The 25,637-nt window shown below is 35.7% G+C and overlaps 1 protein-coding gene across 4 annotated transcripts in view; it reads left to right on the top strand.

The window, feature by feature from the left end:
* LOC149067626 (nonsense-mediated mRNA decay factor SMG7-like) overlaps window positions 1–25,637 on the top strand; it is a 267,121-nt gene that overhangs the window by 213,443 nt on the left and 28,041 nt on the right. For all 4 annotated transcript variants that reach the window (XM_089252529.1, XM_089252530.1, XM_089252532.1 and 1 more), the window contains exon 21: window positions 9,880–10,137. In XM_089252529.1, coding sequence (XP_089108655.1) covers window positions 9,880–10,137 — 258 coding nt within the window. The remainder of the gene's footprint in view (window positions 1–9,879; window positions 10,138–25,637) is intronic.

Genomic DNA, 25,637 nt, shown 5'->3' on the forward strand with positions numbered 1-25,637 from the left:
GTTTATCTGACCTTCGCTTATCTGACTTTCTGTATTCTCTGACATACCACAGCAAAAAAAAAATATTAAGATCAACTGTCGAGCGTCTTAGAATTTCACATAACGATGGAGTTAATGCTCTAGAAACTGCATTTGAATACATTGAGTAACAAGAAGCTGCAAAGAAATCTACATAATGATGCAGCAAACATTGCGAGACTTGGCAGTGAAGAAATGGCACTCATCAGAAAAGCGGAAATCGATCAAAAATTTATTTAAATCATCACAGGACTGAACTTTTTAAGCACTGTATTTAACTTCAGAATATTCTGAAACTCCAAGTTCACTTTTTAGTTAATTTTTTCTATTGTTTTATTGTAAAACATGATTATTAGGTTCGTAATGAGTAAAGTTATAACATAGTTTGACGTTTAATGGGCTTTTTCTTTATCACCTCTCTATTATCCAACATTTTCACTTATTCAACGTTTTCCTGGCCTGTTTATGTCAGATAAGCAAGACTATACGGTAGTCAAAATGTAAAGGGCACAACAGGTGGAGGACATGACCACAGACCTAACTTCTCCATATGAAAGCTCCTTGTAACCTTGTATGAGCAGCCATTGTTCCAATTACACTTTCACTGAAAAATAGAGTAAGTATGAAAGAGAAAAATTCTGCAATTTTTTACTATTAATATTAAACTGTCTCACAGTTCCTGAAGCTAACTGAATTTTAAAAATCTTGTGTGATTCCACTTACCATTTTATTAATAGTACATTCCAATTTGTTTTAATGTTACCCAACATTGAAATAAATTTGCAAATGACAACAATGAAATAAGATAATTTTTTCCACTAGTATCATTTATTAACAATATAAACCTGTTAAAATAGTTTTAGGATTAAATTAATATAACAAACAAATTTTTCTTTAAGACATTAACATTAGAAAATATCACAGAATTTTTATTGTTTTATTGTTCTCACCAAATTGTTCGTCAGGGCATATTTCGTTCTCTGAGTTTCTCACAACTTCAGTAATGGAAGAATAGTCCAGATCATCTCCCGATAGCAAGTTCAATGAAACACTACACCAACAAGTCTATGATGAATGTAGACATGTCGCGAAATCCGTCAGCAATATTCCATGACAATGAGATGAGAGGGCATCCCTTCTTGATTTCACATGCAGACCACTGATCAGGTATAGAGATGACCAACAAGAAGAGAAGCCGTGCTACTCCAGCAGCATAACAGCAGAAATGTGGTCCATCAACTCATGATAACGAAGGAAGAACAACCCTTCGCATGGAGAAAAGTGGGACAAGACATCTCAGCAACGAACCTCTACGCAATTGAATACAGAACTCAAAACATGGCGATACCTAGCACACTGCTGGTATATATGGAGAAACCCTTCATCATCAGCTATCACAAGAACGAATCAGAATTGAGAATTTACTGTACTGAAATTAACATAAATCTTTTAACAAATAACATCTCATTTGCATATTTATACGGAATAAAACACTATTACATAACTTTGACGTATAGAAATTGGCAACATACAGAATGTAAACATTGGAGACCTGGCCAGAGTCTACAACACTAGGCCTATTGCACTTTGAAATTCTCATGATGCTATTAACTGCAAGGTGGTCCATGGCCCACTAACGGCACGAAGGTGAAATATTACATTTTCTTGTATAATTATATTTGCAAAAACATTTATGACAAATTAATATTACACAATTATATTTTTGCATTTTAACTGAGTTCAATGACGATCCCCTGTGAAGTTCCTGCCGGCGATCTGCGGGGACGTCCCATCATAATATCAGCAACTGGCGGCATAGGTGGAGATAGACTTGGAAGTCTGGGGGGGGCATTGTCATTATTGCTGGGGGGCACGATGATGATGTCAATTCATATATACATTTATACATTAGATCAGTCGACTCCACCTTTGATGCTGGGGGGGGGCAATGACCCTGTATCTCCGCCCATGACTGGCGGGCCCCTCATGTTACACAGCCCGTGTATGTCGGATAAACGTTTATATACGACTCTACTGTTGTCAAAATGTAAAGGGCACAACAGGTGGAGGACATGACCACAAACCTAACTTCCCCATATTAATTTTGATTAATCCCCATAGAAAATTTTAACATTTTTATCCGAAAATGTAAATTTGACATTTTGATTGTAAGGATGACCGTGTGCAATCAATGTATCATGTACACAATGCCTTGTACATTGAGTAAAGCTGCATCAGGCACATTTGAGGAGTAAAAACTTTTCCCTCTGTCATTCATACGAAGATATGACATCTCAAACTGAACCAAAACAAAATACTTGACTCTTTCCCCCCCCCCCCCAAGAATTTCACTACTACAGACATTCCAAGCTATAGTTGGTTTAAGAACCATATCATAAATATCCTGGGCCACATTGATATTCATCATTTCATCTATGGTTGGATTATGTCCATCTTCACAGAAGAATGCTGTTGGACAAAAAAACAGTACCATTCCCCCCCCCCCACCAGGTAAGTTGTTTTTTAATTGTGAAACCTGCCTCAACACAAAATCTAAAAAATCTTTTATGATGAGCCGCAGATCAAGAGACATTTCCCAGTCTGCACCCTCGTTTCTTCAGATGGAGACAATTGACTTTATTTTGGTTCCATGAGTGATATTATACCTTTCAGCTGTTTTTCCACTGTGCATTTCCTTATTAATCACTGCAGAGATAGCAAGTTGCAGTGTATTATCATCATAATTTTGACACCAGTGGCTTCTCAACTTGGTCTTAATGAATCTTGGGATCTGAACAACCTGTAAAACAAAAACAATAACGTACGATTTGTAAAAAAGTATGCAATAATTCGAGAAAATTATGAAATACTAGGTTGGCAAAAATGTTCCATTTTCACTGGCTTCCCCATGCAACACTGCCAAGTTACATTATTAAACTTAATATACAACTTAAATTTACATTTAAAAGTGATTCTGGAAGGGGATTATATGCTGTTTTAAGCAAATTAAGTAGTTTTTACTTACACTTGAATGAATGGGCAGGGCGAAACACTTTTGTAAAAAAAAGTGCAATTATTTTGCCTCAGTCTCCAAAAGATACAGAATCACTGATTTATACAATAGGAAGGTATGCAAAATAATGTGCTAGAAACAGATAATACGAATAAAGATAAAATCAAAATAACTTCAAAAAAATACTTTACATCAGTGTGATCCTTGCCCTTGTATAACTGTTGAGAGCTCTTCAAACTGTGGATGTGTTTTTGAAAGGCAACATCTCATATCGTGTTCTGGTTGTAATCTGCTTTTGTTTTTAGTTTTCATAACAGCAAGTGTAGAGAAGCCCGCTTCACATAGGCATGTTCTAAGAAATTGGAGCACAGAGAATGGGTTTTTCTTCTTTGAAACTTATCCAAAAAAGACATAGTGTTTGTTTTCGAAAACAGTGATGTAAAGCTTCATCACTTTGAACCTTGATGAAATCTTCTTGAAGACCTACAATAACTGAAAAGTCGTCAACATCAATGTCAAATGGATTGCGCACCCAACTGTATTTTACCACATCTTCTGGGATGTAGACGTGGCCCCCACATCCTGGAGCAGAGCTCCTAGGCTGGGATCTTTTGCGGGCCCCTTTATGATGAATTTATAGCGTGAAAAAGCAAAAAAATTGTGAAAATCGTCCCGGGCCTCAGGGCTAGAGCCTTGTCATCCCACCCCTTGTGGGGGCCATAGATGTAGAGATTGAACTCAAGACATAGATTATGCATGTGCTCGATTATCACATTTTTGCTTTCACCTAGCTCTGTATTTTCATCTTTAAAAAATAGGCTCAAGTTTGGAAAGGAAGCTACTTTATTTTCTTCTTTTTCCAAAATGTCAACTTTCCTTTGAAAGCTGTCAATTTTTTCACTAAACCAATTGCAGTGTCATCACGGCCTTGCATAGAGGTACTTAACTTATTAAGTTCTGCAAATATATCAGAAAGGTAGGCTAATTTCAACATCCATTTTTTATCGGAAAATCAAGAGGACCGAGGATGATTTTTCTCTGACAATAATATTTCAATTTCCTTGTGCAGGGCAGCTGCTCTCTGAAGAACATTTCCTCGATATAGCTATCTCACTTCAGAATAATACAACAAGTGTTTATATTCAGAGCCCATTTCCAAGCAGGTTTGGCTAAATATTCTATTATTAAATGACCTTGCTTTTATGAAATGGACAATTTGAATGATTTCTTTCATAACTACACTCAAATCTTCTGATAGCCTCTTGGATGCAAGATTTTCTCTGTGCAGAAGGCAATGAAATGCCATAACTTGCAAATTTTTCTCTTTCACTCTTGCACAGAGAATCCCAGGTGTGCCCTAAGCATAGACGTACCCCATCAGTACAGACGCTGTGGCACTGAGACCAAGACAAACCTTCCTCTTTGAAGAATGAGTTAGTAAGATTGAAAATGTCAGCACCTGTAGTACGGCAAAATAAAAATTCTTCATTTCGAAATCTTCAACACATCGTACAAAGCCATTAATATATCTTCAGCATCTTCACTCACATCAGTGGTTTCATCCAGTTGCGGACTAAACCGTCCACTTATCACAATCATAAATTCGTTTTATGGGCATTGTATAATATTTCATCATGTATATATATTGTTTGTAGTTTTTGTAATTGCATTTTGAATTGGATTTCTGTATTTTAGAAATATATGACATCCATATTTGTTATGGGCATCTTTTTTTCAGCCACCTCGTTGGGCATTTTGCCTGTTGTGGGCTTATATTTGTACTTGTTTTGATGGATGAAATAACTCGTTTTTTGATATTTGCTGGCATATCAAAAATACGCATGCATATTGTGTCATTGGACAATGGTATTTGTTGAATTTTTTTGGATATTCTTCAACACATGTAATGCAGACCATATCTATAGCTGCTGGCTTAACCAAATCCTCTCCAATAGTTTGCGGTTTCTTTTCCTTCACAATCTGTCAAGCTACATAGTAGGAAGCAGGAATAGCTTGCTGGACAGAAAAAAAATTGCCTTTTTTCTCGATTATCAAGGCATTGCTGCTTCAGTTGTTTTTTCTTTCGAAGAAACTTAGTTCTTCAGTCACTAAAAAGCACTGTATTTACTTTAAAGCTGCCTCTTTAGCTTATTGTTTCAGTGATTCGTTGCTCAGTTCTTCATTAGGGGGCCATTCAAGTATTACGTCAGCATCAATGGGGGGGGGGGAGTTTCCGATTTGCTGACTTTTGATGACAAGGGAGGGGGAGTTTGGAGATAATGCTTACGTCATCACCCACCCTTTATGAAAATATGAAATATTTTTAATGGCATCTTACTCGGTGTGCCAAAAACAAGAAAAACCTTTCGATAGTTTGTGGGCACTTGAAGTAACATTCCCTCCCCCCATTGATAAGTACCCTATAGAACCACTTTAGTGATCTCTAAATGTTTTGCAAATCCAAGAGATCTGGAAATGTGTCCTGGCCGCTTAAGTGCCCTGGAACTGTGCCACGCATCACTCAAGTGATCCGTAATTATATGCTGCAGATCACTTGAATAATCTGAGAATGTGCCGCGGGTAACTTGAGTGATGTAGAACCGCACTGGGGCCACTTAAATACTCTAAAACTACGTCATATGTCACTCAAGGGATCTCTAAATGTGTCATGAAGCGCTTAAGTGTTCTGGAACTGTGTCCCGGGTCATTTAAATGATCTGAAAATGTGCCGCTTAAATGCTCTGGAATTGTACTGATCTGTAAATGTGTCACTTAGTTCATTTTTACAAAATTAGTTTTGAGGAGTGCAGGCCACATCAGGTAACCCCCAGGGCCATATTTGGTTCGAGGGCCAAGTGCCTTTATGTGATTTATCATTATATGGCTTAGAGGGTCAGTCACAATGAATTTATTAAAGATAAATTTTGAGTTCATAGCCTTCAAATAACATTGAAATTAACAGAAATTGATTATAATAACATAAAGGTATTTTCTTATTTTCTTCCGAAATTTGAATTAAAAGAAAAATATTTTTGCATTAAAAAATAAATTTTCGATCATGGTGGGGGGGGGGGGGGGAACACGAGCCCCCTGTGCCCCCCCCCCCAATGTATGTCTCTGATCTCACCAATATGTGTTAGGATTCAGAGGGGCTGTGTTGATGACGAAATTTTGCTGACAAGGGGGGGAGGGGATCAAAAATAGCTAAAAATTTGCTTACATAATACTTGAACGCCCCTTACATATGATGCATTGAGACTTAATGATCCCTTAATCATGTATGAATGTGAATCCGAAGTCTAAGAAATTATCTTTATATTGACGTTTGGGCACTTGGGCACAACACATCATTATTACAAAAAAAAAAAAGAAAACTTGAAAAAAGTTGCGAAATTTATCACATAAGACAAGTACACACACACCAAAAGCACAATCAGGAGGAAAAACAAGTGCTTTACAGCACAGGCAGGCAAAAACTAAAAACAGCAATCAAATTTTTTTCACAAAAAATCCGGTAACCATAATGACTGGAATCAACAAAACAGATGGTCACTGCGACATCATTCCCAGAAATTCTCTGGTCTTTTGTTCGAGACCCAGACCTTGAGAAGATAATCCTGTCAATAAGGGAGTCTTGCCTAGACTGTCTCCACGAAGAGAAGAAGAGGCAGGATGTGTGTGTGAGAGACCACAGACAGGGGAAAGGATTGACAGTGTGACTCTTTGTTCAAATCTCAAAAATTTTTTACCTACATTCATACTCTTCATTATGTTCACATTTCCATGTTTTGTCACATGTTAAACACAAAAAGATTTTTTTGGAGATTTTCTGAGAACCTTTGGCGACCCATAGGTTAAAACCCCTGAACTAGGGTCACCAATTTAGGAATTTTCATTGACGAGTGGCTTCGGTTTTTTTAGCATTGTTCAGCGGTGGCAAAAATGTGAATATAAAGCCCTGTTCACATGTACAATAAAACATCCCGGGAAGTTCCCGGTAACGGAGATTTTTGCTACAAACTGTTCACATGATGTTAAGTTTATGGCAGTAACCCCCCTCTTCTTTCCGGAAGTCGTCACTGGTTACGTAGGTTGAACGGAAGTGATTGATTCAAGATGGTTGACGAAGGAGCTTATAGCAGTTTTCACGGCGCAAAGGATTATGGGAGAGAAGGTCGGTGTCGACCTCCAATCCACCCCAAGAAAGATGGGCTTTTTTTGATGAGCTTCTCTCCCACCTTTTTCTTCCCTACGAGGGAAAAAATGTTCTCATGCCGGTAATTACCACCAAAGCGGCCCCCAATCTTGCACATGTGAACGGGGCTTAATGCTTGGTTTTATCCTCAGAAAGGTTCCTTTGCATTCTCCTACCTAAGTCATTCTTTCATTTTTCTGAGTCTTGTCCTGGACTGGATTATGCTGTAAAGTTTTGGAGGCCATACCTACAGAAGAACATAGACTTGGTTGAGGGGGTGCAGAGAAGAGCTATGTGTGCTCTTGTTGGTGCACAAGGATTGAGCTATGAAGAAAAGACTTGATTTCTCAAATATGTTTACATTGGATGAATGCAGATGTTTTAGGGAGATATGATCGAAGTGTTCAAAATTTTCAATGGGATGGATAGGATGGACCATGAGTTATTAATACACCGTCAATCAACTGCTTCAACAAGGGACACCAGTATCTTTTAGGAATGAACAATTCCAGTTTATGATGTCACAGGGAGTTTTTCTCTAATAGGTTTGTCACAATAAATTGAATTGCTTACTTCAGGGAATTGTGAATTCTAACACAATTGACACATTTAAAAAGAAATATGATAAATATATTGATAAGGCAACCATAATCTTTTTTTATGGGCAGTGTATACAAATACAACACCACAACAGGCAAAATGCCCAACGAGGTGGCTGAGAAAAAGATGCCCATAAAAATATGGATGTCACATATTTCAAAAATATAGCAACTCAATTAAAAATGCAATTAATAAAAATTATAATCAATATATATACACGTGATAAAATATTTTACAATGCCCATAAAGAATACTTATGGTTGTCTTATTCTAAGTATGAATAGCTTCTTGATTTACCCCAACATATTTATCGTATTTCTTTTTAAACGTGTCAATTGTGTTACAATTTACTACCTCTGGGGGGTAAGCTATTTCATTTATTAACAACCCTATTAGAGAAAAATTCCCTGCGACACCATAGCCTTGCATTGTCCCTCACCGATCGATACTGGTGTCCCCTTGTAAAAGCAGTCGATTGGCGGTGTACTAAAAGTTCATGGTCCATCCTATCCATCCCATTGAAAATTTTGAACACTTCGATCATATCTCCTTGACACCTGCGTTCATCCAATGTGAACATATTCAAAAAATGAAGTCTCTCTTCATAATTCAAACACTGTGCGCCAATAAGGATACGCGTAGCTCTTCTCTGCACCCCTTCAACCAAGTCTAAGTCCCTCTGTAGGTATGGTCTCCAAAACCTTACAGCATACTCCAGTCCAGGACGAACTAAGCCTCGAAAAAGTGGAAGAATGACTTTAGGAGAACGCGAAGAGACTTTTTTGAAAATGAGACCAAGCATTCTATTCGCTTTTTTGAACACCGCTGAACAATGGTAAGAAAACCTAAGCCGCTCATCAGTAAGAATTCCCAAATCGGTGACCCTAGTTGCATCCGGGATAGTGACACCATTCAACTCGTAAAAGAACCGTGGGTTGTTCGAACCAAAATGAGTGACCATGCACTTATCAATGCTAAACGTCATGCTCCATTCATTTGCCCATGCTGCAATCCTGTTTAGACTGGTCTGGAGCGACTCCCTATCACTTTGATTCCCGATTACCCCCATTAACTTCACATCATCTGCGAATTTGCTAGTAATCCCATCGATACCCTGATCGAGTTTATCGATAAAAAGTGAAAAAAATATGGGGCCAAGGACACTTCTTTGAGGAACTCCACTTGTGACATCTGTCCAACCAGAGAATTTCCTGTTCACCATAACTCGTTGCGACCTATCTCTTAACCACAATTCTATCCAATTCAACAAGTTGCCCCCAATTCCAATCTCGTGTAAACGCTTCAAGAGTTTCCCATGTTGGACCCGATCGAATGCCTTCTGGAAATCAAGGTAAACAACATCTACGTTTTTGCTCTTACCCAAAGCTTTCATCCCGTGATCATAGAAGCAAAGGAAGTTAGTTACACATGACTTCCCCTTCCTGAATCTATGCTGATTATCCGACAATACATTATTCTCATCTATCCACTTCACAAACTGCCTTTTGACAGTATTATATAGTATTAATTATTAGTTTTTTCTTTCATGATATATGCTTTTATATTGGATTGCTTTATTTTGGTTATATTTGACATCATATTTTTTATGGGCATCTTTTTCAGCCACCTCATTGGGCAATTTCTCTTTTGTTGCCTTTGTATTTGTTGGTCTCATTAAATTAGTTTCATCCCATTTTCTCTCAAATGAGATAAAAAAAAATTTCTTTCAATAAAAAAAATTGTTTTTTAAACACAATGTTTAAAGTACAAAACAAAAAGATGGACCAAACAAAAGTGCAATGTTATTCTTTGTTGTTGAATGTTTAATCAGTCACAACTATCAATTCTGAATGCTTGTAAATCTGAATACTTTTTGAAGTAGGAAATAGTACCAAAACATTTCAGAATAGAGAGTCTAGGTAGTCTCATCTCAGGAGGCATAATGATGAATTGTTGTACTGATTTTTTTATGATTGAGCATCTTTAGTTGTTGTTTTTTTCTTCTGTTCATGTGTATGCTGTGATCAAATATAGTTATTCATTTTTTGGGCAGACACCTAATTTTTACTTGATGAACAACAGTGGAATGCATCAAAAATTACAGACACCTCTTGAGTCAACTATCCAATCTTCAATCATGCCTACATTCCTTCCAGGAAGTGGTGATAGTATAGAAATCACACGATCACAGAATCCTGGTGTATTTCATGAAAAATCACAAGATCTGCCTTCACATCAGTTATGCAGCAATGTGTGGAAAGCTGATCAGAACACAACAACTGGTCTTCAGACTCATTTACCTGTTCCTCAGGTCAGTGTTTATCTTTGAGTGCATTTACTACATGATTTTCATTACAATAACAAATTCAATTTTGCTTAATCATTAGCAACATTGAAGTTACCTTTTCAGAACCAATGTTCCTAAGTGGTTTCATTATTCAGAAAAATTATATTTTTCTTTTGTGAAAGCATTTGATTTTTTTTTTCTGAGAGTATGACATTAAAAACTCAATTTACAGGGTTGCAAGAGTTGCGCCAAACTGCGCCGAAACGGTTCTCTTGCTACATGGTGCGTTAAGGTGCCGAATCCCTGCGCATTTGCGCCAATTCTTGTTTGTGGTTCGTGGAGGTACCGCTAATGCACTGTAGTGCGTCAAATATCCAGAATTTAGGAAAAAGAAGCATGAAAATTTTGTTCACGAGACATGTTCTTTCCAAGACACGGAAAAAGATATAGAGGGAGAAACTTCAATTTTTTTCACTTCTCACCATCTACCACAATAGCGTTATCTCGTGACCTTGTAAAGTAGTTCTACTACCTTGAAGTATAAAGTCCTATACTGTTATTGGTTAACCGGCGGGCTATCAAAGTCCCTGAATGAATATGCCATATTTTCCAATTTCGGAAACCGTTTTTCTCCTGCGGGTTATATACTGAAAATAACGGTAATTTCATGGCTGCCAACCTGCGTTCAAAGACGGCATACATCAAAAAGGGGATTGCTTTACTGGTTTAAATTACCAACATTTTTCGAAGATCATTGGGAAAAAATGGGATCTGTAAAAACTTCATCTAAAATATTCATAGTTTTGTCATCTAGCCACTATGTGGTCGTGTGCTTATCGTCGGCGGTTGCCGATCGTGACAATTCAACATTGCGAAAATCCGGATTTGGTGAACAGGAGCGGCTCGAGGAAAAAAATTTCTACCCATGCGGAATCTATTTTTGGCATTACTAACAACTTTTTTTTGGTCAACAAAGCTTTTTCCACCCTTTCAACTCCATTTGGCACCCCTCCTAGAGCGGCGCCCAATATGGCCGCATGGTCCACCACTGCATTAGTGGGGAGGGGCATGCTCTTAACAATAGTCAAAGGAAGGAGTTTGTACTAGGAGCATGCTCATTTTACATAGCTTCTGTGAGATACCTTTTTTATATTAATGTCCTACCTTTCCAAAACATGTTGGAGAGAATGAAACGTTTGCACCCTTTCTTGTTTTTCGCACTCCCTCTTGTGCATTGCTGGGATGGTACATTACTCCCTCACATATTGCTGAGATGTTGCTTAACATTGTAGCACCAACAGAACTATTAATTATGTGTGATGAATGGGTTGCACTAAAATGCAAAGAATTAAAAGAAGTGAAATCAGTTCAGAGAATAGAGAGATAGATATTGGGCAGACATATTCAAACAAATGTAACCTTGAAAGCAGCCCAAAGTTCGAAATTTTGCCAGTTTTGGTGAAGGCTTTTTTATCTTAAGCACATAGTAATGCATACAGTGAAAGAGAGTTCATTGTTAACAAATAAATAAAAGTCTGTTCGAACATTGAAAAATTTGTCCATCCAATTCTTTAATGGAATAAGACATACAAAATCTTATGTTCAAGGGCATGAAAAATTTGAAAAAAATTGTCATTGAGATGCTGAACTTCTGAAAATCTATTAACATGCTATTAGGTTGAGAAATTGTTTAAGTAAATAAGGTATTTTTTTTTATATTTTTCTCGTTTTTTGCATTTTTCTTTTAAATTTAATAATTCCTTTAAATTCTGTGAGAAACTAATTTTTTTTTTCACAGAAACGCTTATTATATTCCGCACACACTTTTTTTGCTATATCAGGATGAATAAGATTTTGGTGTTCAAGCAGCAGAAATTCTTGCTGCCTATGTTTTTAGTATGCATGTTGCTTAAGTAGTGACAGATAAGATACTTCAGAAAAAATTTAAATGGATTTTAATTTGTGAAGGAAATTTATTTGGAATTATTTGTTTCAACCATTTTTGGCAAAACTTTTGGCATTTCACAGAAAAATTACTCCTTATATTGCAGATATAGTTTGTTTTTAGTTATGCTCCATATTCAAAATTTCTGCTCCAAAAATGAAATTCGCTGCTCCGAAATAGATGAGGGGCGCTTGCACCCCTGAATTTAGAAATAAATTTTTATACATTTCACCATTTATCCCATAAATTTATTTTTCTGAAATTCCCCATTTCCAGGGGAAAAATTGAATGATTAACTTTTATATTGAAATCTTCAATACTAACCTGTTTTTTTTAGTCACACTACTTTCATTTTACGTCTTTATTTTTCTAGATTGTGTGTTTAATTTACTCTTTAGTTTGATATTGCCACCAGATTTTTAGGACAGCACATTGTTGGATTTGTGAGATAAGTGTTTCTCTTTTTCTGTCAATTTTTTTAAATTTTCACTGTGTATTTTTGGTCAACTTAAATTTTTTTTCTCACTCTCATTTCATTTTCATTGTACTTTTGCCATTTTGTGACCATTGTTTCTTTGTTGATAATCAATTTCTTTGCTCATGTGCTCATGGAATATCTGGTTCTTTGTTTCCCGCTATTTTTGTGTTTTTCCATTTTGTGCACTTTCATGCTTTGATATAAATTCTCGGGTTTTTTGGACATTAGTGTTAGCAAACAGTGTATACTTTTTCTTGGGTACTTTCAGTAATTTTTGCTTTTTTTCATCTGGGCCCTATTGTTTTAGTATTAGTGAATAGAGATAGTTAGCTAATAACTAATAAGAGTATAAATTGTATGTTGTAGCTTAATACTTATTTTGGGGTGTGTTGTATTATTTATATACATATATACTTTTTTCTTCGTGATTTTGTGTTGAGCATTTTATTTTACTTAATTTTTTTTCGTACAGTCTTTTACGTATATTTCGCATTGTAATGTATTTTACGTTATTTAAATTTCCTGTTAACGTTTCTCATTTTCCTATTTTTTAAGTATTATTACCTAGTTTTTAGCAATAGTGTTAGTATTCCTCAACGTCGATTCTAATGTTGTGTAGAGCTTGGGACGGGAGGTTTCTCTAATCTAGGGAGATAGTAGCTGATAGTTTCAAGTGTTAGGGGTGTTTGGATAGGGCAAGGTTGGAACTCGAGGTCAAAGCATTACGGAAAAGAGTTAGGGTTTTAGAGGGCCCGCGCGATTATAATAGAGCCACTTGTTGATGAAAAAGCAATCTCTACAAACAAAGACAGTTTATAGAGGGGGAATGGGTGGTCGTGGATGAGGTGGAGGGGGATAGTGATAGGGGGTTTAATAATCTGCGATTCTATGGTTAGAGAACTGGGGAACAGTGTGTGTAGGGGTTTTCAGGGTTTCGAGCACTGTTGTCTTCCTGGGGAGGGGGGAAGATTATTAATGTTCGAGACATTTTTCATTGCCGAAAGTTGCCTTTGTGGGTGGGAACAAATCAGGTATGAGCGAATATTAGTGAGTCTCTGTCAGAGTACCGGTACTTACTATTATTCACTCAGGAGTGGGGGTTCAAATGTTACAGTGATTTCAGTACTGCCAATGGGTAGCAGGGGGTATAGGAGTAGGAACCACCAATTCAATTTAGGCCTCAAGGACATTTGCTCCTCATGTGGGGTTCACATTCTTTTAGCTTCCTCATTTATCGACAGATGGCTTTATTGGGATGGGATTCATCTGAATAGGAGTGGGGTCTGGGAGGGTTACGATAGGCTCAGGTCAGGTTTTTACTTCCAGACCTCGTAGACGGGAATGCGGGTTAGTTATTGTCATTAATAACAGTATGGATAGGGAATTACCCACCTCTGACTTGGATGGCTTCTCGATTGACACTAAAATACGATTTTTTAAAAACTATGATAGTTACCCCAGTAGCACATCAATATAGAACGACGTAGAGATTTCGATACCGTTCGACGTCGTTTACCAATGTCGTTCTATGTAAAAATGGCATACATTTGTCTGCACAGCTCGACGTAGCGAAATCCGATGTCGAATGGTGTCGGGTCAGATATAGTTCGACGTCGTTTACTGACACCGTTTGACGTAAAAATGGCATACATTTATCGACGCAGTTCGACGTCGAACTATATCTGACCTGACACCATTCGACGTAGTTTACCGATGTCATTCTACGTAAAAATGGCATGTATTTGTCTGTATAGTTCAGCGTAGCGAATTCGACGTCGAACTATATCTGACCCGACACCGATCTAAAAATGCCATACATTTGTGGACGTAGTTTGACGTTTACAATTACGTTATCTATGATTTATGTTATTACAATGTAAAACATGTTGACACATTTCTATTTCGAGAAGTCGGCCCTTTCTTCATCCTGCGGCACACTTGAATTCAAATAAAATAGAAAAAAAATTTTTGTTACGATTGCCACAAAATTTGTTTTAAATAACTATTTACTATATAATCGGCCACAAAAAATAAATTAAAATTCAAAAACTCAATCATTCTGCTGTTAATTTAATTAAGTTAAATCCGAGTAAGTTAATACAGTTTACAATGTCTGCTTTTGCTAGGTTGAATTTTGGGCAGGGATAGGTTTAAATATCTTCTTGTAAGATTTATTATTTGTTATAGATTTCTGTGTTCCTTAGTATCAAATGAAATGCAGAAAAGATTGCTTTCCACAAATATAATAACATATGATAATGAGAACAGAAGTATTTCTATATGCTTTTTTTGTGCAATTCTTGAAAATTCTTCCATTAAGTGATAACAAAAATAAACCATGGCCAATATTTAAAAAAAAAAAAAACTGTTGTTTTCTCTCAATTGCTCAGTTTCCCCTCTTACGCATACATCTGATTTGAAAAAAAGAATTAAATTCATCACACTTAAGTACTCAGATACTGTATAATCAATATCTGCGGCTTTTTTTTCAGACTTCTTTTAAAAATTAATCTGATAATTTCCTTAAAAAATTTTTATGGCACAACTATAATTCTCACGTAGCACACTAGTTGGAAAACTTTGATGCATAAGTTCTAGTTAAGTTCAGAATTCAGTTTCTATAATACTACTATACAAAACACTTATGTGTTCTGAATGTAAAAAATAGAACTTACTGTTACAAAAACTAAATGTAACAATAGTGAGCCAGTTCAAAATATTTAATGTTATTTTTAATACTTGAAATAATTATTTGTATAATAATTTTTTTATTATAATTCAAACTCATCATCTGTTACTAGATCAAATTTTGACTGCTAAGAATTATATGAATAAAATAATATTTACAGTCCATATAGCAGTAAATGGCCACCCAGATATTGAATGAAAACAATGAAAAATATGCAATAGGCTTGACAAAACTGTAAAAAGAAACATCACTGAAAAATATAAGTGGAATAGGTCTCTGCTATAATAATTTAAAATGACAATTTGACCACCTTGCATTCTTTCACAGGTGATTTTTTTTATCCAAAGAATAAACAATGTGCTGCTCTTTTGATTTCAACTGTGGAAATAATGCAATAATATTTGGACGTATTATGTAAACACATAATTTTGTACATGAACAAAACGCCTATTATTTCCTGTCAATCTCAAAAACCTTGAGCAATTATTTTTCTTTTATTTTCTTTTCTTTTATATTTATTTCTTGAAACACACATATAGTTATATGTATTTTTGAGAGAGCTTTTGTTTTTACATTTAAAAGTGACACAAACACATGGAACTACTTTAATTTTTATTTTCAGTTGTTTTATTTATTCTTTTCTAATTCTTGCTTGTTCTGTTTTCTCTAAGTTTCATTTTTTTTATATTTAAGCATTCAAGAAGTTCCTTCTGCGGGAATTTAGTCTCATTCTTTTTTTTGTCTTAATATCTGTATGTGGAGAGGAAAGAATTCTCTTAAAAGATATAGTATGTTTGAATGCAAAAATGTATTTAAGATTGTTCACAGAGGAGGGTATCACTTCAGGAAGATAGGTAGTCCTGATTACAATGTCACATGTCATACAATTTGAATAATGTGAAAATGATTGACCCTAGAGTAGGCCACCCTTTCAACTTCATGTGCAATTTGTTTAACGTCTTTAAAGCACAATCGATTTTGTATTTAAAATATGAAATTATTACTCTTAGTGCAAAATGAAATGTTTTGCTTTGACTGATTATTGGCATCCTTTTTCCACCTGGTTTTTTTTTTCAAAACCAGCTTGGACACCAAACGGCAACTGAAAAAATATAGCTTGGTATATGGTATAAAAAGCTTCAGAGTTTTCTCATAACTTTTGAAATATGTTTTTTAAAACTTGAAAAAAGAAACCTATTACTGGTATACTTACCTCACACTATACATGTACAAGTACAGAATCCTAGAAATTCAGGCCATTTGAACACACCACCAATAATTTTAAAAGCATTTTATATGATGTGTTCAAATAAAACTGGTTCCAGTTTTCTGGGGATTAAATGAAGAGAGCAAAGATAAAGCAAGCACAAATAGAATTATTAGACATGATTTAATATTGCTCCATATACAAGTTCTTAAAGAGATATTTTCAAATATTGATAATTTTTTTTTAATATAGACAGACTTTATTTCAGATGGAATAGGGTGCTTCATGCCAGCAAAAAATTTCAGCAATCTTTTATTTTTCAGACAAAACCTATAAAACATTGAAAATACATTTCTTTTAATTTATTGAATATTGAGAATATTTTGATAGTAGCCTACATTAGAGAAATATATTTTATGAGTATGAATCACAGGTGCAACTTTTCACTGGCTCAAGTCCCCCCCCCCCCCAACAATATTTCACGAAATCTTGATAATTTTAAATAGGTATATATTGAAATGTTGAGCTGGTGTCCCACCAATATCTTTGATAACTTTGCCTATGGTGTGAAAAATGCACATTCTCTAACATCAAAATAATCTCTCAGACCAATCACATGAATACCACAAAAAATAATAGCTACTGATACATTTGCACTGGATGTTGGAAATGTTTTGCATCAGCGGGTGTTCATTTTGAGCTTCACATTAAAAAAATCTGATTTCTGGTTTGATTTGGACTTTCTAAACAGTGGCCGAAATTTATCAAATATATCAAATATCAGAGATACCATAGGCGCACCAATTTAGCTGATAAATGGTTACCCAAGATTTACAATGATGAAGTTAGAGGATGTAAAGTTGACTTAGAAAATCAAAAATTGCATGGCGATAGATGGATGGATATACATAATGAATAAATTCTGTGTGTTATCAAACGGTGTGGTAAAGCCATCTATGTTGATACTATTGACACATCCGGCTTATCACATGCTGGAAATTATTTAGCAAATGTGGTTTTTAGTTCAGTGAAGTCAACAGAAGAAAACTTCATATGTAACATATTGGTGTCCCCCCAAGTTTTGTTACTGCAAATATGATTTCATCCAGAAAGACCCTGGATGAAAAGCTTGGCTTTTTGGGACTTGCATATTGGTACAGTGCTCACATTTTAGTCGAAGATTTGGTTAAAACTGATGTATGTTACAAATATATTTAGATACTTCCACAATCATCTCTCAAAAGCACGGTATCATGTGTAAGGTGGAAGTGCATTAGTCTTCCTGCAGAGGTATGACGGAATACTTATTGCGATTCTCTTGAATCTTATGTTAAAAATTTGTTAGTTGTTACCAAAGTTTGTGAAGACCACAGATCTCGGATAGTAACATCTCTAGTGAAATCTTAAATATTGATTCAAAAAGAAATGTCTAGGACATAATTGCAATTCTGAAACCAATAGACAATTAATTAACAATTTTGTATAAAGGAACCCACACACAACTGCTCCATAGCTGAATGTGTATTGGCATTGAAAAAGCTGCAATTGAAGATAAAAGCAGCATCAGCATCAAACAATACAAAGGTTTTGCCATCAGAATATAAAAATATATATGAAAAATAATTAACCGATGCATGCACACTTTGATGCATTTATTCTAAGCTCATCAGTATTAACTTCTAATAGGAAATTAATGTCACAAACGAAGAGAGAAATAAGGGTCTTGACTTTATCAAACAAAATGTGGCTCTGATTTCTTGGCAATTACATTAAAGTTTTTGGGAAAGTTGGAACCATTTCATGATAAAAAAAAATTTTTTAACCCTAAGATTGTTGATACAATGTCTGATTTTGATTGATGGAATAGTTTTTATAATGTTTTAGATAAAGATACAATTACAGAGAGTGATATGCGATTTGTAAACATGCTAACTAATGCCAAATCATTGATTCCTGTGTTGAAGGATTTTTTCAAGGTGCAGTTCATTCCAAATAGCGAAATAGATTGAGTAGACAAAATATTCAAACTACTGTTTTTAATGAAACAAATGAACAATTATATATTCATGCAGGGTTAAATTATTTAATACTTGATGTAAGATATCTATCTATTCAAGAAGTGTTTTTCCTCCTTTTCTTAATAAAATGTTCCGAAATATTTCACAAGTATATAATTCTTTATCTTTAGTTTGCAAATAGTTTTTAAACAGTCATTGTTTTTTTTTTATTGGACTGAACACAACACATAAAACATACAATTAAACGGAGAAAAACGCAAAACAATAAACTCCACAAAAAGTAACATTATGATGATACAGACACTGTGACCCCAAGGGACTGATAGTCCTTCCAGTGGGTCAATTTACGTTAAATTAGAGAGTTAATTCAATTATGCAACAGCCTTGTTAAAGTACTAATTTGGTTAATATTTTATAATATCATATATAGGCCTATATTTTTAGATATTTTTAATCTGAACAAAGAAAATATACATATATATATATATTTAGATCCAAACATATAAAATCAGTTAGTTGATGAACACAGTATTCACATGTATTTTTAAATTAATTACAGGAATGGTTATATTATTGATGTTTTTAGAATAAATTATTGTAATTGTTGTTTTATGATCCATTATTGTTGTACACTGCTCAAAACAATTAATGGAGCACATGGTTTTAACAAAATTGCGCAAAGATGTATACAGATAAGTAACATAAAATGAATCATCCATAATTTAAAGCCTAGCAGGAAACGGAAGAAGAAAACTTCATATGAAAATCAAAGTTCATGACGTCAAAAACCAAAAAAAGGAGATAAGGGCAGAAATCGGGATGTTGCAGAAACGTCTGTTTTACTGCCGTAACTATGAAATTCGATTGCGCAGTATTTTTTTTTTGAGACAAGGCGACTTGAGGATGTCTCAACAACGTGATTTACCGGAATCCATGGCATGGCGTGTTATAGGCAGACTGGAATCCGGGCAAACACAACGTAGTGTCGCGGACGCTGTTGGAGTCGCCAGAAGTGTTGTTGCAAGGCTGTGGAATCTATTCCAAGAAACAGGAAATGTTAGACGTCGACCAGGGCAACGTCGGCCACACGCCACTACAGCAACTTATGACCGGTATATATGGTTAACAGCCGTCGAAACAGAACAGAGAATGCTACACAGCTGCAAAGACTGTTGCTCTTGGCAACAGGACGAAGGGTGTCCAGCCAAACAGTCGTAATCGGCTTCATGAGGGAGGGCTCTATGCACGTAGGCCAATGGTCTGCATTCCGTTGACCCCCACGCCACCGTGCGGCCTGAAGAAGATGGGTTGCTGAACATCGAGATTGGGAGCAACATGATTGGAGCCAAATGCTGTTTACAGACTAGTCCCGATTCAGTCTGGAGTGTGACACCCGACGTGTTCTGGTATGGAGGGACAGGGGCACTCGAAATAACCCTGCATTCGTTCGTGAAAGGTCACAATACAGACGAGCTGGTTGGATGGGAAGGGGGGGAATCAGCATAGGCGGACGTACGGACCTGCATATCATTCGGAATGGCACTTTGATGGCCCGAAGGTATGCAGATGAGATACTGCGACCTCATGTCATCCCTTACGCTGGAGCCATTGGGAGATTCCTTTGTTTTCCAGGATAATAATGCCCGACCACATAGAGCTTGTCTGGTGGAGAACATGCTTGAAGCTGAAACAATACAGCGTATGGAATGGCCAGCGTGCTCTCCTGACCTGAATCCAATCGAGCATGTTTGGGACATGCTCGGATGACGCATTGCTGCGCGACCAAGGCCGCCTGTTACTGTCCGAGACTTGCAGATTGCACTTCTTGAGGAGTGGAACAGTATTCCCCAAAGTCTGATCGATAACCTCATTGCATCCATGGCAAACAGGTGTGCGGCAGTCTTAGCTGTTCGAGGAGACCACACGCCCTATTAAAACTCATGCATCATGTCTAAACAGTAGTTTTTTTATCGTTTACATGTGACGAAATTGTTGCCCTAAATCATCTTTTCAGGTTTTTTCCATATTTTCAAAGAATTAAAGCTTAATTCCAAATTTTTTTACGTCTTTTTTCTGTATTGCGCATTGATGCACGTGTACTATCCATTGTATTCCAATACATGGCTGTCTCGCACGGTTTTCTTCACTTTTTTGCTTGCTCCCCTAATTGTTTTGAGCAGTGTAGTATAGATTCTAAACTATTGTTTATTGAGAATAAATATATTGTGGTTGGATCTTATTATTTGTGTGATTAGTTGCATGGCATTGGTTCATTATTTTCGGGGCAGTATATCTATAACTCTTTTGTGTAAGTTTAAATTTCTTTAATTTTATATTCTCTAAAGAAAGCATAGATTAATGACTAATGTTTTAGTAATATATATATTTTATATATTATGTTTGAAAAAAATCAATAAAATAAAAAAAAATTGTGATTTAAACCAATCTGATTAATCTAATAAATCGATTTTAAAAAGATAATCAACAACTCTGAAAATTATTTATCTTGAGAGTATGCCCGCATGGGAGTGACTCCGAAAATAAGGAAAAAAGTCAGTGAGTAACTAAATGAGTGAGCAAGGGATGAATAGAATAACCTAGGGAGTGTGCAAGCATGCGAATAATGAAAAAGTGATATCGATAGAGAAGGGATCAGGTTTGTTAGAGTGTATAAGCATGGGATTGGCTTAAAGAGCAATGAACTAGGCTGTGAGGCAAAAAAAAAAGAGCAACATAGAGTGTGCAAGCATGAGTGACCTAGAGAGTAAGGAATGTGACAAAGGGAGTTACATTGTTATTGATGAAATATTTTAACACTGCATAGAATAGTGTGCCAAGACCAAAGAGCGATATTTTTATATAGCTAATTATCATTGTGTTGAAGTTTCAGTCAAGTTTAACTCATTTAAGTCATTAAATTTGAAATAGGTATATAGTATACAGATTTCAAATAAATATCCATGTTCATATTTGATCTATTACGTACATACTTTAAACAATTTTAAGCATGTCTCCTTGCATTCGGGGAAAGGGGGACGCAATGATTGAATTCTGTCATGACAAAATTCAATAATTGTTTAATTTTTAGAAGCTGAAATAGCCTCAGCTCCAAGGTTATGGCACGTACGGCTCAAGTGCAGTGACAACCCTTATTTACCTTTTTTCACACTGTAAATTCACTAGGGGGGGGGGGCATTTTAACCTGACCCAAGGGCCCGCCAAAGATCACAGCGCAGAAGGAGGGAATGTGGATTTATGAATTGAAACAAAAAAAAAACACTGACAATATCTTGAAAAATTTAACGTTTAGTTCGATAATAATAGTAAAATAATGCTTACCTTTTCTCAAATGCTGTCTTCGGCGTCAGCTGTTTCGTTAATAAACAATAAAATCACCAGCTTTCGCAGCTTGTAACTAACGCCGTCTTTCAAAATGGCCGTCTGTTTACTCTCACTGACAGGGAAGAGGGGGGGGGGAAACTTGTGGTGAGGGCCTGTACCGTTCTTGGTTGAGGTCTGTCGTTATAAATGGCAAGTGCAACGTTATGATGGGCGACAAATTTGGATTATTTCAAAGGAAACTAATTATCGTGTAAGATATTCTCCTTCGAAACTAAATGCTGTAAAAATTAGAGTAAAACTATTTTAGAGAAAAAATGAAGGTATTTTGGCGTTTACCGAGTGAATAAATTTTTACTATACCGTTCGGTATCGGACACGTAAAAATTTCTGACCTCTTTCGACGCTCAGTATTCATTCGACGAACAGGCGTCGCATCGACGCCGGTCCGATGCATGCCGATGCCATTGTGCTACTGGGGTAAAGAGGCCCTGGATCTTATAGCCATTACAGAATCTTGGGCCAATGATGGGGATGAATCTTTCTTACACATCTCAGGATACGATACTTTTTTGAGAAATAGGTCTGATAAGAAAGGGGGTGGAGTGTTGACATATATGAAATCATGTTTGAAGGCTAGTGAGTAACATGCAGAGAAGTGATAGTGAAACTATATGGGTTGAACTTGAAAACAAAAGATATCATAAACTTATTGTTGGGGTTTGTTACAATCCACTGAATAGGGATCCAAACTACATCGCCAAATTTCATGATGAAATTTCCTACATGTGTAAGCGTAAGAGGGTTGTTTTACTAGGGGATTTCAATCACTCGGGTATTGATTTTTTTGCTTTCTTTTTCCAGTTAACCTAATTAATTTGTTTTCAGTTTTTCATATATAAAAAATAGAACTTTAACAATGTGTGTGTGTATATATATATCTGTGAGAATACATGCATTTATATGTGTGTATATGGATAGCTTTGAGAAACAAAGGTATATTTATTACTTAGACTCATTATTTGTATAACAAATATCTCATAATTCAACAATTTCAGATCTAATAATTCAAATTTTTACAGTTCATAACTTTTTGAAATATTCATATCTTATTACATAACATTTATTAACATAACGTACGGTTCTTGGGAAATGGCGACAAAATATAAAAATTTAATCCATAAGGCTGCCTGAAAGGACGTTGTGTCCCTTGGGGCCCAATATGATTATTATGTGTTCATGTCTTGTCCTTTATATTTGGTTAATCTTTTGCCTTTGAAATGTATTTTGTGTTTGTTTTTTCAAAAAAAAAAAAAATTCTGCAAATGAAAAAAAAAGCTGGGGAAATTTTTCATTTGGATATAAACTGTTGATAAAAAATATTTAGAATTATGAAACAGATAGAAAATATACTGGTCTTAAAAAATAATCATTATTGCAAAAAAGAATATATTTTTATTTCAAGATAGAAAGTTATCATTTTTTAAAATTGAATGATGGGCTAGGGACAGCTATGAGAAGGACATTTCCTTTAGAAATGAAAATTTGTTCAAGCAATTTTTAAAAATCTGTTGATGAAAAGATTAAAAACAGAGTGACGATTTTTCAGAAACTAAAATATAAATAGAAAGTGACAAAAAAAAGTTCTTTGTCAAATACATTTAATGTAAACTGCTAGAAACACATTTAGGCAAATTTTGTGAGAATTACCCATATGCTATTGGCACACACACCTAACACCTGGGTTAACGGTGTGGGGGGGGGAGGGTACCATAGGCTTTGTATCACAATCAGGATCGGTTATTGTCAGAGGAACACTGGTATTCCAGCAATAATGTTACAAATACTTTATGACAAGTGGCTTCACCTAGAGGTGCCAACATGAAGAAAACATTAAGGGGGACTGAAGGTTGCCAGTTGTCCTGTAAATATGGGACTCAAGCCTGTATGTAGGAGGAGGAGGAGGGGAACATTGCATTGGAAATTCATAAGTTATTGGGGGTTGAGCCTTCTCACAAAATTTTTTGGGGGGGGGGGCTGAAATAGCCTCCGTGTCCAGGTTCAGGCACCTATGGCTTTGCCATTATTCAGCAAAAGGGTATAGTATTCTAATGGGATAATGCTTATCTACATGTGGTAAGAGATGATATCTTGACCAGTCCATTTGTCTATTGAAAACATCTGAGTCATGGTGGGGCGAAGAGTTAGAATGCTTTCTGAGTCCAGCAGCAAGTTTAACAGACTTGAAGCATTTTTCTTACTAAAATATGATGTGATATATTTTAACTGCACATAGAAGCACTATATCACAGTGTTCTGCAATGCATTCAAGCTTGCATTGGCACTGATGTGAATTCCAGATATTTCCCATATCTTTATTGTCATCTCTACATGTATGTTGCCATCTGGTGGCCTTGATACAATTAAAAATACAATGGCCACAACAGGCAAAATGTCCGACGAGGTGGCTGAAAAGAGATGCCCACAAAAATATGGATATCAAATATATTTAAACAGCAACCCAATAAAAGAGCAATTATCTAAAAAAAATAATTATGATAAAATGTAATACTGTCCATAAAAAAAGTTATGGTTGTCTTATCTTAAGTGTGGATAGCTTCTTGATTTATTCCAATATGTTTATCATATTTCTTTTTGAACATGTCAATTGTGTTAGAATTCATAACCCATGAAAGTAAGCTATTCCATTTAGTTACAACCATATTAGAAAAAATTCTTGGAGGCACCACAACCTGGAATTGTCCTTTACCAATCAATGCTGGTGTCCATGTGTTGAAGCAGCCGATTAACTGTGTATTAATAACTGCATGTTCTATCCTATCCATCCTGTTAAAAATTTCAAAAACTTCAATTATATCATTGAAATACCTGCGTTCTTTCAATGTAAACATATTCAAAAAATAAAGTCTCTCTAAAAAACTCAATTCCTTTGTACCAACAAGAGCATGCATAGCTCTTCCCTGCACCTATTCGACTAATTCTATGTCCCTTTGTAGGTATGGGCTTCAAAACCGTATAGCATATACCAGACCAGGACAAACTTATCCACAGATTTCGATCAAAGTTGCCAAGACAATTGTCCAACATGGTTTACCTTTTACGAATGGAGAAGTGATCAAAACTTGCATAGTTTTGTAGTTGACACCCTTACAGAACGTATACCAGAAAAATATCACAAAACCATGGTTAATGCTGCTAAGAATATCACTCTTAGTGATACTACTGTTGCAAAGATGATTTGATGCCATTGCAGTCCATCAAGAAATCAATGCTAGAAAAATTGAAAACATGTGCATATTTTTCTTTAGCTGTAGGCGAGTCCACCAATCATGCATCGGTTGCACAACTCATGATTTTCATGCGTTGCATAGATGCTGATGGATAGATAGAGGAATTATTTCTAACACTTATTCCATTAACAGGCACTACAACTGGAAAAGGCGTATATAATGGTCTTATGTACTTTGTGGTGTTGAATCAAATAGAACTGAAAAAACTTGTCTCTGCGGCTACCGATGGGGCACCATCAATGTGCGGAATAAAAAGGGCTTGATCGCCTGCCTTAATACAGATTCACATGTTCCAGATTTTGTTCGTTTTCACTGCTTAATTCATGTGGAGGTTTTATTCAGCTGGTTGAAGAATGTCCCAGATGTCATGGAAACCTTGCAGTGCATTGTCCAAGTTATTAACTTTTTGATATCAAAACCATTAGCTAAGCGCCTTCTAAAAACGTTTTTACAAGATTTGAATGCTCCTTACTCAGAGCTGCTGATGCATGATGATGTATGCTGGCTAAGCTGGGGCAAGGCTATTTCCTGTGTGTG

Source organism: Pholcus phalangioides, unplaced genomic scaffold, assembly GCF_987345545.1.
Source record: "Pholcus phalangioides strain wild (caught in Gottingen) unplaced genomic scaffold, Ppha-v1.0 ptg000029l_1, whole genome shotgun sequence".
Classification (NCBI taxonomy): domain Eukaryota; kingdom Metazoa; phylum Arthropoda; class Arachnida; order Araneae; family Pholcidae; genus Pholcus; species Pholcus phalangioides.